Source organism: Schistocerca nitens, chromosome 4 (assembly GCF_023898315.1).
Source record: "Schistocerca nitens isolate TAMUIC-IGC-003100 chromosome 4, iqSchNite1.1, whole genome shotgun sequence".
Lineage (NCBI taxonomy): Eukaryota > Metazoa > Arthropoda > Insecta > Orthoptera > Acrididae > Schistocerca > Schistocerca nitens.
The window spans coordinates 968,021,059-968,037,003 of NC_064617.1; the positions used below are offsets into that span (position 1 = coordinate 968,021,059).

At 37.9% G+C, this 15,945-nt stretch overlaps 1 protein-coding gene across 3 annotated transcripts in view; it reads right to left on the minus strand.

Annotated features, from left to right (window-relative positions):
- LOC126253648 (T-cell immunomodulatory protein) overlaps nt 1–15,945 on the minus strand; it is a 443,932-nt gene that overhangs the window by 20,725 nt on the left and 407,262 nt on the right. For all 3 annotated transcript variants that reach the window (XM_049955152.1, XM_049955153.1, XM_049955154.1), the window contains exons 8-10: nt 8,653–8,851; nt 4,289–4,438; nt 3,248–3,425 (exon numbers count right to left, since the gene is read on the minus strand). In XM_049955152.1, the coding sequence (XP_049811109.1) occupies nt 3,248–3,425; nt 4,289–4,438; nt 8,653–8,851 (527 nt within the window). The remainder of the gene's footprint in view (nt 1–3,247; nt 3,426–4,288; nt 4,439–8,652; nt 8,852–15,945) is intronic.

A 15,945-nucleotide genomic window follows, 5' to 3' on the forward strand; every position in this document is an offset into this window, starting at 1 on the left:
TAGGCTCCTGTTTACGTGTGACAGTGGCGGAGAGCCAAGCTCTGAATATGTTTAGGCATTAAGAAGGGAAACTGCCGTGCTGGTGTCTACCTTCTGGTGCAGCTATTGCAAGAGAACCAAAACCTCAATAAAAGGCTTGTTGGAACCCTGATCAGTAACTGTCCCTGAAAATGTCACTTCCTGGATATCCGTATCCATGCTCTCCCATGCTGCGTTCTGTGCAGTTAAGTGGCAGACTACTACAATGTGGCCTTTTTCTTGACACTTACAACTGGCAGCTCAACAATGGGACACTCTGACCTATCACATTGGAAGTAACAAGATGCTCATGAGAACAATAGGGAGTGGTGCCCGGAATGCTGTTTATGTTCTGTGCGGAACTTGCCGGGTTGGCCGGATTGCAATGCAGCGACATCGTCCTCCCGAGATGCAGGGGATGCATCCAGCCGTCCTGTACTGCAATGACATCACACCGTGCTTCCAGAAGCTGACCAGTAGTGTGTGAGATCTTGTACGACTGCACAGTGGACGAAACCTCTAAGGCGGAAGGGTTTTCTAATTGGAGAGCCAGACTTCCTTATCTGGGACAGAGCAGTTGATAACATCGTGAACATGATGTCAACATACAGCTCTTTCAAACTGGCCATAACAAAAGGGCACTTGTGACTAAAGCCACCAAGGGTCATGGCTCAGGCTTGATAACACTGATGGGGCTGCTTCTTGCATCGGTAGAATTCAACCCTAGCGAACATGACGTTTGTGCAGAAGTGATAATAGGAAGACAACAACGAGCATAAATTGTCAAATGAAAATGAGGAAGGTTCCTGTACCGTGGTCAGCTGCTGCAAGGTGGGAGAAATCCAAGAAAAAACAGTGCATGACACATCCACATCCACAGTGTGGAGGGCGGGCATGGAAATGTTGCCGTAAGTGGTGTTTGCACACTTCCCAATCTTCCACCACTTTGTCAAACAGCGGGAACTGAGGAAGAAACATAGCTGGAGGCAAATGGAGAGAGGAATACCAGCACATTTTGTTGCATGACTGTAAGAAGTTCCATTTGTTGTTGCAACAATTTATAAAGTAGAGACTCCATGTCACAACAAGATGTGAAAAACAACCACACAAAAAAACACATGAAACAAGACCCTACTCATTGCCAATGTGTTCTGACCACAAGAACACACAGATAATACTTACACAAAAATACACTTGCCATGGAGTGGCTACACTATTAGTCCAATAAACGTAGGCCAAACATCAACATATGACTGAGAGCGAGGCTGGCCACGCCTGACTCTATAAACTGTCAGCCAGCTGGTAGAGTGCATTTCACAGAGGATGCACTAACTTCCAAGAGTAGTGGCCTCTGGTGGCACTAGCATCTTCTGACATTTGAGGTGCACCATACAACTGCGCACCACGGATCGTGGGTGTGGAATTCATGTGGGTCACTATCAATGCTTCCTCTCTGTGGTGAATAGCTATCTATCTGTTTCATATTGTTGTTATTGCAGAAATAGTTTAATAATACAAGCCACCCTGATTCCTGTAAATGTAACCTCTATCTGTACAAAACACATTCAGCCTAGGATGATCATGAACAAGTTTTGGAGCCCACCAATAGTGTCTTCATTTTAATGGCTGTCATCTGTTTCACATCTAAAAGTCCAATCCTTCTACAATCTACCATGGGGGCAGAAATTAGAAGGAATAACTTTGGCAGACCCATTAAAAGTCCACAATGTCAAGCCCAGCTAGTTGATAACCAAAACTCCCATCACATTTCCTTCTCTAATCACAACAAGATCATTGTTGTTACAAACTAATCAATGCTCAGTATTCCCCTTATCAATCAATGTATTCAGATGTGCCACTACCATTGCAATATTAGCAACAAGGCCACATTACTCCTTCTCTCCAAATCCATTTCTTCGTTGTTATTCCCCAGCTGACTAGTAATTCATTCACTTTATCAATTTAATCAAATAATGATGCACATGTTCTGTCAGTAGAGGATTATAATACAGACAGTAAAGACTTTAATTGATAACATTACATTATGAACCACATGATGTATTGTTTATTGTTGCAATTATTCTTTCTCCTAAATATACAACTTACACTTTGATTTAAAAGAATCCTGTATGGCCCAACACATAATGTACTCCTTCGCAATGAAACTTCAGGTATACTGTAAATGTGGTGAGAATGATTAAACTGAACATAATCTCAAGATACGTGCAATTTCATCCTTGTTATACCAATATATACATCTCTATGCATTTGTATATCAAGAGTGTTGCCAACCAGCTATATCAGATTCAGATATTATACCCCGTGCATGACATCACAAACAATGATAATTCATAAAACATCGTGAGCAGATAAAGATTACTTTTTACAACTGGCTACAGTTTAACCAGTTGTTGCTTCACCACTATTGATATGCATTATTCAGCAACACTAAAGAATAAACTTCAGAAATGCTAGAAAATATAAACAGTTGTGAAAAGGATAGATTGATAACTCACCATAAAGATGACGCATTGAGTGCAGACAGAACTATTTTCAACTCAACACATCGTCATTATGGTGAGTAAAAGTCTATCCTTTTCATAATTGTTGGCATTCTGACCTGGACTTTCCAGAAAATATAAAATAATATGATGTGTGAAGATATGAGATCAAATCATATCCTTCACCACAACTTTGAATATTACCCTCATCATGCCATAAGAAGAAGGGTCATACCCAAGATCCTCTTCTCCCCCAGCAAATGGATATTCTGCCACCATATAAGCTACACAGATCCTAGTTCATCCCTGTCTCTCCTCACCCCCAATTCTTCATGCCAAGGATCATTCAGATGTGGGCAATCAAGATGTTTGTATGGCTAGGTCATAAGAGAAAGTGCAATCTCAGACTAGGGAAGGAACCAGGCAGAGTACTTTCTGAAAGGAAACATTGCAGTATTTTCCTAGAACAGTCAGAGAAACTATGAAAGACCTAAATCTCGATAGCCAGTCTTCTCAAATATGACTCCAATCTCAATATGCCACCTCACTCCGTAACATAGTGTGGCATTTAATTGTCATTCTAAGTCTAACAATCCAAAGTGGATTTCAGTTGTTGGCTGTTGTGAGGGATTGGTCATATTCTAGGAAAAGTCTGACCAGACACACATAAGGACCCCTTAAGAAATATTTTTCCTGAAATATATAATCAGTGCATTGCTGTTTCTCACCTGAGTAAGTTTCATTTGCTGTTCCTTGTCTTCTTCTCCACTATTAGGAAGCAGAACCAGCTTTGTATGTGCCAGCCAGAATTCCACTCGCAGCTTAGGAATGTCCCAAGGAAATGGTTTTGTTGCACACGGAAGGTTCTGAAGCAGTGGGACTGCCTTGTTCTTTAAACAGTTCATTCTGCACAAGAAAAGAGTTGGAGACTTTCTGCACTTTCTAAAGTGGTACTAAATATGAATCATTCAAACTACAAAATTTGTTTACCACTGACAAAGCTACACATTTAAAATATATTTCAGAATATAATTTCAATCATTCAGAAAAGATATACAACATTTTATGATATAACAACTCATTCCCTGTTATCAATTTTAAGGCTGAATTTGTCACTTCACATCATCCATCATCCTGGTAAAGGTCCACATTTGGATACATAAATAAGAATGAATAATTTAAACTGCATTCTCTTAAAACTATTTCTTATGCTTCAAAAAAGATGTTTATCAATATGAAAGCATAAGAGACTTGATAAATGTAGTAAGATTTAAAATTAACATTTTGGACATAAGAAGGTGAAAACTTAAATTTTCATATTCTATAAGTTGTCTTTCTCTGACAAGCACCATTTGCAATAACAGGCACTGTGATACATTAATTAAAATTACAGTATTATGAAAAGGGCAGATTTCTGCTCACCATACAGTGGAAATGTTGAGTTGCAGACAGGCACAAAATAAACTGCTAAACAAGTAAGTGGTCATGTATGTGAGAGTTGCATTTGTGTGTGTGTGTGTGTGTTGTCTAATTTAGAAGAAGGCCTTTTGGCTGAAGCAGTCTTTTTGTTGTGCCTATCAGCAACTCAACATTTTCACTATTTAATGAGTAGCAATCTATCCTTTTCATAATATTGTCACTATTCCATCCTGGATTTTCCACTATTTGATTAATTAAAATTAAACATTTGAAAATTAGTTTGATTAAAAATATTGCAAATTTTTACCCTTAACAAGATAACTAAAACTTGTTTGAGCTATTTGGATTACCTTATTAATTCCAAGTATTCTCCAGTGTCTATAAGTGGTTTAGCTGCATTGTTTGCAAGACAGGAACTTAAATTATCTTCAGGTATATATGAGCAAAATATTACTTGACCAGGTTTCCGAAGGACAAGATGGTCATATAACTTGCATATACTGTGGATGTAAATAATAAACAGCAATATTAACACTTACAGTATACTACAATTAGTACTCTGCTATTAGTGTTAGTAACAATGATGTCATAAAAGGAATTGTTGCTGTAAATGATAAAATACAATACATTTACTTCAGAATAATTAATGTAGGCTAAGAGACAGATTATGTTTACATCTTGAAGAAAGAATGTCACTGAGAAATGATTTAGCCACATCTTAGAGGTTGTTTCCAGAATGAATTTTTCACTTACAGTGGAGTATACTCAAGTACTTTTGTGAAGTTTGGATAATACAAGAGAAGTACAGGCAGAAACAAATCTGTAAGTAATGCTATGGTAGCTCTGTCAGTAATGACAGCCAGTTACAGCAGTGCCCACAAAAGTCAAGTATCTGGGCTCAAGGCTCATTTTGGCACACAGTTTTAATGTGTGAGGAAGTTTCAAAATTGTTTCACCTGTTCATTGATTTTAGAATTCCTAAAAAGTTTTTGTCTAAAACTGTTGCAGGTAATAAAATGTGGTGTTGTAGATATAACCCAAAAACAAAACAACAATCAAGCCTGTAGAATATTGCTTCATCACAATAACAGAAGATAGCAGAACAGGTGAAACCTAACATCGAAATAATGTTGGTTTATTTTATCAACAGGATGAGGATTGTGCCTATAATAAATTTGTTACCCGTGGATCAACAATTAGTCACGCCAAAGACTTATGAACAAAATGAGCTGCAATATGGTGATATGGCAATCAAAGGATTGCTCCTCTACCGCAACACTCCTGACATGGTCATAAGGTGCTGATTGCTGTTTTTTAAAAACTTAAGTGACAGTGATTTACTTCAAAACCTTAACACCTGACATGCCACTCACTGTCTTTTTCTTTTTCCCTAATGAAAAGGTGTCAAAATCCCAACAGTAGTTCCTTCACATACAGAGAGAACAATGAAGGGAGAGGGGGGGGGGGGGGGGGGGCTTTAATTTAACCACCTCTGTAGCCAAACATTTAGCATCACTGTCTTAAGTGTGGAAGTACCCGAGTTTGATTTGCAATACATCCTCAGGTTCTTTTCTGAGCTAGAGAGGTCTAGAACAGCCTTATGAGGTCAAATGAGAAGCTGCTTGAATAAAGAAGAATAAGCATCATCATCATCAGGATTCATTTACTGACAATACCAGCTAGAGGGATCAGTAAAATAATGATCACATATCCCACAATCATATACTACTCTTAAGGCTTAATGCCTAATCCTTATGTGTGGTGTCTATGTTTATGTATAGATGACTTGGCATTGTAGTTAGCATTGCTGAAGTCAATTAGAATACTAATTTGTTTTTGATCAGAACTTACATATTTGTATATTAATTGTTACCAGAATTAGTTCCATGAAATTTATAGAGTAAAGCTTTTCATATTATGAAACAGCTCACATAAAATACACTTTATTATTTGCTGATTGTATTATCACACAAAAATAATTTTGTACAGGTTTTTTGTCCATTGTAAAATTTCATAATCACAACAATACTATTGTCATGAATCTATATACAGGCCAGTGTTAGGCCAAAGTAAGTTAGCTGTTGGAGAGCAGTAAGAAAGCAGCTGTGACCAGTGCATGAGTTGTTGGTAGTGAATATTGTTAAATGAGGAAATGACGTAACTTGGATGTTTAGACTTATTTGAAAAGTAGTAACCTATTCCATATCATGTATCTAATTGACAAACGGAAAATTCAGGATTTTTGCTGTGGAAAAGAACGAAGAATTATTGCAACCAAAAATTGTCGTCAGCATCAGTCTTTCTAAGTTAAGAATACAAGAAATCATGCCATCTTTCTTGCTTCAAAACTCTTAAGGTATTGAAATAATGCCATTTTATTACTTGAGAGTCATGACTAAAAATTTTTGTATCGCTTTTTTTGGATATACTGATAACAGAAGTATTGCAAGTAGCAGAAAGGAAATGTTTTGAGGAGTTAGAAGAGATGAAACAATTCTCACCAAATACACTAAATGGTACTTATAAAAGCAATCACTTTGATCTAACTGTCAATTCCATATATATTACAGTTAGTCAAATTATTCATAACAGTATACAGTAGAAACACCTAGCAAGAGACCGCATCACTACTTTCTTACTGTCTCTATGATAGAAATTCTTTTGTAAACCACCCTTACACAAATCCTGCCACAAAACACACACACAGCACAAAAACATAAAGTTACAGACAAATTACACTACATCACCTGGGGGAACGACATTCATTCTTTTGTGACACAACAAATATTATGCAGTAAGATGGATTAATGAAAAAATATCAATAGATAATTTTGTTGTGAAAGTGAACCACAGACTATGTTTTACTGGCAGAACACTTATCAGATGCAACAGGTCTACTAAAGAGACTGCCTACACAACACCAGTCTGTCCTCTTTTGGAGTATCAGTGGACGGTATGGGATCCACATCAGACAGGACTGACCAGGACATTGAGAAAGTTCAAAGAAGGACAGCTCATTTTGTATTACTGCAAAATATGGAGAGTGTGTCATGGATATGGTCCACAAGTTGGGGTGGCAATCATGGCATTTTTTGTGGTGGCAGGATCTTTTCCTGAAATTTCAATCACCAACTTTCTCCTCTGAATGTGAAAATATTTTGTTGGCATCCACCTACACATGGAGAAATGCTATTCATAATAAAATAAGAGAAATCAGAGCTCACACAGAAAGATTTAAGTGTTTGGTTTCCCTGTGCACTGTTCGAGAATGGAATGGTAGAGAAATAACAATTTGTCCATTTTATTTGGACTGTTGAGCTCCGTGGCCGTGGATAATGATATTTCACTATAAAAATACAGCAACCACCCACTTTTTAATGCATTTCATTTATGCCAATATGCATTTCGGGTTTGCACCCATCTTCAGCTGGCAAATTACATGTATCTTCAGTAGAGAAATAGCTTGAAGATGGTTTGATGAATCCTGTGCCAGACACTTAACTGTGAACTGCAGAGTAGTCATGTAGATGCAGATACAGGTGCAAATGAACCTTGAGGTATCTGATGTACTTCTAAGGCACTAGTTACCACTGCATTTTGGTTTGAAATTGCACATCAACAGTATTTATTTTTGTAGGATATTATTTGGACAATTACCAAGTGACCCCATTAAACATATTTACAGCTCACAACATGTCGGTCCAGCACCCGAGCTAAGGAACAAACAAAATTCCAACATTCCAATTAAGAAATGATCAGAGGCTAACCTGTTAAAATGTATATGCAGAAGTGGACTCAAGTATATGTACGGCTTAACATTCTACAATTTCATAGAGGTAGAAATTACTACTGGCAAAATCTTTACTTTGTAGTAGATAAGATAGGCAATGGTATTTAAGAGGCACTGAACCTTCATGTCTGTTATTCATCAGGTTAATGATAAGCAGTTTGTTCAAAAACGTAACAGTCATCAAATTAATGTGCATCTTTCACAGTAAACCATAGTCCTGTATTGTTGACTAATACAATTGGGGCATGCTTATGTATTCACTATAACACGAGAACTTGATGTTTCAGGACTGTGAACTATGTTGTAGTGTGCATTTTGAGAGAGAGAGAGAGAGAGAGAGAGAGAGAGAGAGAGAGAGAGAGAGGTGATACAACTTCAGTACTTGAGATACAATAAGTATCACTGTTCAGTTTTTCCTCTGTACATTGAGCCCTCATTGGAAGTAAAGAAAAATACATGATTCCATTATGTTCAGAAATAAGAAATAATATGAAGAATGTGCATTTTGTAGTAAAACATAAGGCAGACCCAATTTTGAAAACAGAGCAAATGATTACTGGAAGAGTACTATCATTAAGTTAAACATCAAAATATATCTGACAGCAATGAAGTAACAGTTGGTGAACAAGACTGAAGGTTGGAGATAAGATACTGAGAAATTGATGCATATGTAAGCCATGTAATAAAAACATCACCAGAAGATGGGGAAAAAAAAAGATCGTATTCTCTAAACTTTGCCGATGCCCTGCGAGTTATGCAGTTGGTAATTCACAATTTTACTGTATCAACACAGTAAACTAAAAACTTAAATCTTCATCTGCATTCTCTGAGAAATTATGCTTCGTTCTCAAAATGAAAATGAATACACTGCTATGTATTTTAATGATTAAAACTCTCCAACACATTAACAGTTCAATGGATTACCTTGTAACTACTGCCCATACTGCTTGGTTTCTGCTGCATGCTATTCCATAGAAAGCAACATCTTTCGTTTTGAAATTTGTTACAATATTTTCAGATTCAACAATTACATCTTCACTTTCATTCACCTTGATGTTGAGCTTACACACACTGCCCGTGTGTGATGTCACTACCACTCCTTCTGCACTTATTGGTACTAAACCTGTGGAAAGAACAGTGTTGTTATGTGCCAATGATGACTGACTAAACTAATAAAATAATAATAAAAATATGAACACTTAAAAATTTGTTGGAACTCTTACCATAGGAATAAGCAATCAAAAATTGGTTGTTAATAAAGCTACAACATATAAGGGTAAACATAGCAAAAAAAGATGATAGTTTCACTAATAAAAACAAAGAAGTACAAAAAACTGAAGTGTTAATTGCTTTAAATCTAAGACTAAGATACTGGAAACTGGAGTATACACGGAATGTCACTCATAACTAATGATTAAAAGAGCTGTGTATGGAGCCAGTATGTTGGATATTTCTTATCTAAACAGATGTTTGAATTTCAAAACTAAGACAATGTATCAGCTGACTTTTCCCTATTTAGGTGGTAATACAGCACTGCTGAAGTTACTTATGGCTGAATGTTTTTCCTGGTTTCAAAATGGGATTAAAATGACCTCTTTCCATGACCTGGCAAGTAGTTTTTTCAGTTAAAACACATAAGGTACTTTAAGATGGGTATCTTTGTATGTGCACCTTACAAAAAGGAAGGAAGAATGGTCTTTAATGCCCCATTGATGACAAGGTCATTAAAGATGGGAAAGTACGTGGAGTATATAAGAAGGTTAAAAAAGGAATACACAACATTATAATCACATCACTATTTTTAATATATTATTATTACAGGTCCCACAGTCCATTAAAAGCTTGAATAAACTGGTGGTACCTGAAAAAAGAAGGCTTCTACCAAAATGTCAGTAAGACTTTAAAAAGAAATCCTTATATGATACACAGTTCATCTTCATCACATGCAATGTTATGTAAACCATGGACTATTGCAAACAGGTAAAGCTTTATTTCTTTAAATGGCAGAAACTTAAACAAGAAAATAATGTTTCATATAAAATACTATGACAAAAGTACTGTCAGACTGTCTGCAGACAATGCTTTTATCTACACAAAAATATCAAGAAGAAGCAGCAGCTCAGAATTTGACCTCCCACTGAATAGGAGGACATTACAGACAGACCACAAAATTGGTTAGTGTAAAGAAGGGAAAAGAAATTCATTTTGGAAGCAACCATACTGGCATTCATGTGAAGTGAAAACTATGGAAAATCCAAATCTCTATATCTGATCAAGGATTTGAATACCACTCCTCCATATGCAAGATGTAATGAACAGACGCTGTTATTGATCTTTAGTTAAGTATACAACCTGATACATTAGAGTACCATTAGGTAAATATATGTATAGGATTACATTTTAATTTTTCCAGCTTACGTTAATTATCCTTAATGATATTTAATGAAATAAATAGAAATTAGTTTGACTGAGTCTTTGACCAATCTTTGTAAAATTATGTGTATAATTGTTCATAATGAAAACAGATGTCACATTGATAATCTTCTTTACAGGTTGGATTGAAGCAATTTTCATAAAATGATACGAGCTGCCACACGAAACCACTACAACTGAAGCCAAGTGAAATTATAGCTTAGTTCAGTTTAAAATTAACATTTTGTAATATTAACTGTTATAAATACTCAGAACGTAATTTTTGGAACTGAAAGTGTCTGTAATTGATAAAAGTGACCATAAAATCTACATTATGTTCTATGCTCCGGGAAATATTGTGCTTAATTAATTTTAAACATGTCTTTCAACATGCGTCCTGTTGCGTAGTAAGCACATGGTCCGCCATGGGCCCTAATTACTTGTTCCATGTGTGATGGCATCAACACATATAAGATTCAAATGGTGTCCTGTGGCATAGCCATCCATGTTGATTCACCTGGTTCCTAAGTTCATGTGTGGTGGTTGGCATTGGGTCACAGCACTGCACTCTTTGCTTCACCATATTCCACACATTTTCAACTGGCAGCAGGTCTGGTGATCTCGCGGCCCAGGACAAAAGGCTGACTCCTGTGACACCAAGAAGACATGTGTTTGTGCAGTAACATGTGGTCACGCATTGTCTTGCTGAAAAATGGCGTCCGGGATGATGTGCAGAAAGGGTATGGCTACGGGTCTCAGGATGTCATTCATGTAGGTCACACTGGTCACAATGCTCCAGACACTTGTGGTTGTACCCAACAGCATCCTACACCATATGGTCATGAGCTGGCACTGTATGTCTTATGCAAATGCAGTCACTGTGAAGTTGTTCCCCCTATCTGTGGCTAACCAAAATGGGCCCATCATTTTCAAACAAACAGAACCTGGATTCACACAATTAATAAAGTTTACATTTTACAGAACCTGAATTCATCCAAAAACACTATTTTATGCCTTTCCTGTCCACAGTGATGTCCTTCCATACACCAATGCCGTCTACCACGATCCTGCACATTTGTCAAGGGTAAGCAGAGAAGTGGATGATGCGCACGTAATCCGTGCCATAATAAACTGTGACTGACTATCACCCCTGATAATTCATGATGTGTTAACTGTTCCAATGCTGCACCAGAGCTGAGAAGGACACAGATCTGTCTTGAAATGCCATTTGGATGAGCTGTCAATCTTCTTGGGGGATGGTCTGGGTAGTACGACCTGACCCACCTCATTATATTCTGTGGCCTTCTGTGAACCATTCTGCACACATCCATTGCACTGCCAAAACTCTTCATCCCACATGAGCAGCAATTTCCTAGATGGATGCATTTAATTCTCTCATGCCAATAATGCACCCTCTTTCAAACTCACTGATCTGACGGTATGTTTTGCACATACATCTGCGAGGCATCCTGACATCTGCTCAAGTCACATTGATCCACTACCTTCGGTTTATAGTGACAACAACAGCCACAGGCACATTTTACCGGAAGGTGCTGTTGTTCCGCGATTTCAATGTTGACCTCGAACCAGCAGGCCAATGCAATCAGCATTCAATTCCTCATCCCAATTCAAGGCAAAAGCATATCAAGCAAGATCTAGTCCCACCAATCTACTGAGATGTTTAATAGTAATACGATTTACAAAATGAGGCTTTAGCAATGTTGTAACTGTCTGCAGCATGGTCAAGAACAGGTAGCATCAACTCTGCACTGTCAAGAAGCTGTCCCGTTAGCTCAATGTGCTGGTACAGTTGCTCAGCATGTTCAGGCAGAGGGCTGACTGCCCTCTGTAATAAAAAAAACTGAATGAAGTATTCAAAGATGAACTTGAAGGTGTGTCATGCGATGACTGCCCAGACAAAACGTCGAGAACAATGACTGGAAAAAAAAAGTGAGATGAGATAATGCCATGCGGAACGTATATGCAAACTCATTGATGTCTGAGTCGCGTTTGCATTGAACTCTTTTTCTTTTCTTTGTTTTCTCCCATAAAATTGTATCCAATTTACATCCACACAATGTGGCTACTTGTGTAGTTCTTTTTGTTACTGTTAGCTTTGTTTAAGCATTAAGACATAACATGAATTTCTTACAGAAGTAAATAACCACTTTATTTTGTCAGTGACACAAATAGAGCCAATACAAAACAATGGTGGATACAGTAACATTGTATCCAGTGAGGTACAAAAAAGACAACAGACAGGCTACACAAAATTGGACATTATGCTATGCGCAATAATGCCATTCTGTATGTTTGGCATTCAGTCTTATCTTCAGAGCTGGTACATACATATACGAGTAACCTCCAGTTTGAAAATATGTTCAAAGCGACCACCTTGCACTTGCAAACACTTTGCAACTCACTGAATTGTACTTTGTAGGACCTTAGGCAACATATCTCCACCGACCATTGCCAAAGTGCTGTACACACAAGCTACTGGGTCGTGTAAACCCATGGGCAGGGCGCTATAAACTTTTTTCCTTTAAATGTCCCACAACATGGAGGCCAGAACATTGGACCTCTATGACCAAACCACTTCATGGAAATGTTTTGTTTGGATAGTTATGCATATTCATTCCAAAGTGTGGTGGCATACTATCATGCTGAAACCATAGTTGTCACCAAACACGAAGTGGAATGTTTTCTAATGTATCAGACAAAGTACTGCAAAGAAATATACAATACAGGGGCACAGTGAAATGGTCTGGCAATAGGTAAGCACCCAAAAGCACTCCACCCATGATTCCAATGCACAGGTTTATGCCAAAGTCACAATTATGGGTGACATGCGGGTTGTGATATGACAGATAAAGGATGTTGTAGAGGATGAAAATACCTTTATGATAGATTTGCCAATCCATACCTCATTATTTATAAAATGTTCATTATCTTCCACTTGGTGCAAAAGCCACTCACAAAACTGTACTTGTCAAATGTGCTCTTCTGGCTGCTGTTGTTGAGTTACTGTGTAATGGCGTGAATGCAGTTCTTCATCGTGCAACACTTCAACAACCAGTCTATCAGATGTCTAGAATTGCTTTGCAATATCACGGCTACTTCAACAAGATGGCTGGTGAATGGTTTCAAGAATCGTGTCCTCCTTTGGTGGACTATGTCTAGTCCTTGAACGACTTCTGCCCATTACTTATGGACAAAGATTACTGGTTTCTCAAAGGTGTTGCTCCAATTGACAAATCAAGATAGCCCTTTGTGGGTACCATGCAGCATATGCACAAGCAGCAGCAGCTTGGTTATTGGATGCACCCAGCACCGAGAGCATATTAATGTATTTATCATTTGTGCAGTCCATCGTGAACCTGACAGATCCAGTTAAGCAGCTAGTAGACGCATGCATGCACATTAGTGGATTCCACTGTCAAGTGATAGGCTATTGTCAAGTGACAAAATGATGCCCTGCTTATAAACAATGAGAAGTCATGAATGAACGTCTAAAAAATGAAAAAGGAAACTGACGAGGATTCGAACCATAGCTCCATGGTGGATGTGGGTTTGATGTCCCAGCAGTCTACTCATTGAGCTACGATGGCTGGTGTGGTACTGTGGAGTGATACAAATTCCTCTGTACATTCCAGTGTGCTGCATGATGTTACAGTGTTGCCAGCTCCTCATTTTCATACAAGCTTTTTATAACTGCATCTGATCTGATTTTGCTAGATAAACTTTTATCTTGAATCCGGATGAGGATTCATATGCCAGCCTCCAAGTCTGACATTTTTTCTTCACCATATATAAATATGAATGTGATGAGTAAAAATATTATGAAAAAGAAAGTTGCTACACACCATACAGTGGAGATACTGAGTCACAGATAGCACAATAAAAAGACTGTCACAAATAAAACTTTCGGCCAGTATCACACACACACACACACACACACACACACACACACACACACACACACACACACACACATTACTGCAGTCTCAAGCAACTGAAACCACGCTGTGAGCAGCAGCACCAGTGCATGATGGGATTGGCGACTGGGTGGGGGTAAGAAGGAGGCTGGGGTGGGGAGCGGAAGGGATAGAAGGGTAGGAGTGGTGGACAGTGAAGTGCTGCAGGTTAGATGGAGGGCAGGGGAGAGGTGGGGAAGAGAGGGGGGAGGGGGGGAATAGGAAGAGAGGGGGGAGGGGGGGGGGAATACCACTGCGGGAACGGTGTGAAGGATGTTGGGTAGGACATTTCTCATTTCAAGGCACGATGAGAGGTAGTCAAAACCGTGTTGGAGAATGTAATTCAGTTGCTCCAGTCTTGTGTGGTACTGAATTATGAGAGGAAAGCTCCTCTGTGGCCTGGCGATGGGACTTTGGAAGGTGGCGGGAAACTGGAAAGATAAGGCTCAGCATCTCCGCTATGTGGTGTGTAGTAACTTTCCGTTTCATAATTTTGCTACATTCCATCCTGGATTTTCCATTTTTTGATATTGTGACAAGTAAGTTAGTGGTTTTGTAGTAGTAGTAGTAGTAGTAGTAGTAATTTGACAGTGTACTGGTAGATGGTGATGGGAGTGGAAGTTGTATTTTTGAAAGTAATATTTTGTAAAGATGCAGTTCAGGAGTTATGAATAAATTGTATAAGTAATCTAAAAAAGGAGTTTGGCTACTTATTGATGAAAAAATTACAATCCAGCTTCAATAGCAGAATAATCATACAGCAAGAACTCAGGCTGCCAGCAATGATCAAATATGGTGAACAACAATTTTTGTTGAATAATTACACCAGCAAAGTACAAAAAATGAATGTAGTATAATTAATAATATAAATTGCAAATATCTTCACTTACAACCAGGAGAATTTGCAATCAATAAACTGAAAATTTTGAACTTTATTAATGTATTCTGATGTCGTCCTCAAGAAAAGGGAATGTTACACAGGTCAGTGCCATAAACTTTTACACCACCTCGCATGGTGGAATAACTACAAGAACTTAAGCAAGATTTCCACTTGGTGTTGCAAATGACAAATTGTCTTCAGTGCATATAAATGCAAGACAATGGTTGTATAATAGAGAAACAATCTGATATTATTTAAATATCAGCTTGTGCTTTGCCTCTGAACTCACTTTATTAATTTATCACCTGTGGATGACAAAATGAAGGAATACAAAATAGAATGGCCAAAGAAATTCAGCTGTAAGGAGAGTTAATAATAACCTTTGACTCACTGGAGAAAATTTGGGAAACCAACACACCTACAAAGGAAACTGAATACAAAATTCTGCTAAAACCTTCTCTTGACCTATGTTTTGAATGTTTAGTACTTTCAGATGGCTAGAAGAAACCGGGAAAAATAGAGGCTCGATACTAAAATTGAAACTGGTTTGTTTAGTCAACCTGAGTATATTGCAGAGATACTTGGAGAACACAAGTCTACGTAAAAATCACAAAACAAAAATGACACTGTGCTTGAACACAGTATACAGAAGTTCATACTACCTTCTCTTGACCTATGTTTTGAATGTTTAGTACTTTCAGATGGCTAGAAGAAACCGGGAAAAATAGAGGCTCGATACTAAAATTGAAACTGGTTTGTTTAGTCAACCTGAGTATATTGCAGAGATACTTGGAGAACACAAGTCTACGTAAAAATCACAGAACAAAAATGACACTGTGCTTGAACACAGTATACAGAAGTTCATACTACCAGCATTCAAAACTGGTTGTAAATCAGTTTCATTGCTCCTACAGCACACTCTGTACAAGACAGACTGAATATGACTGTGTA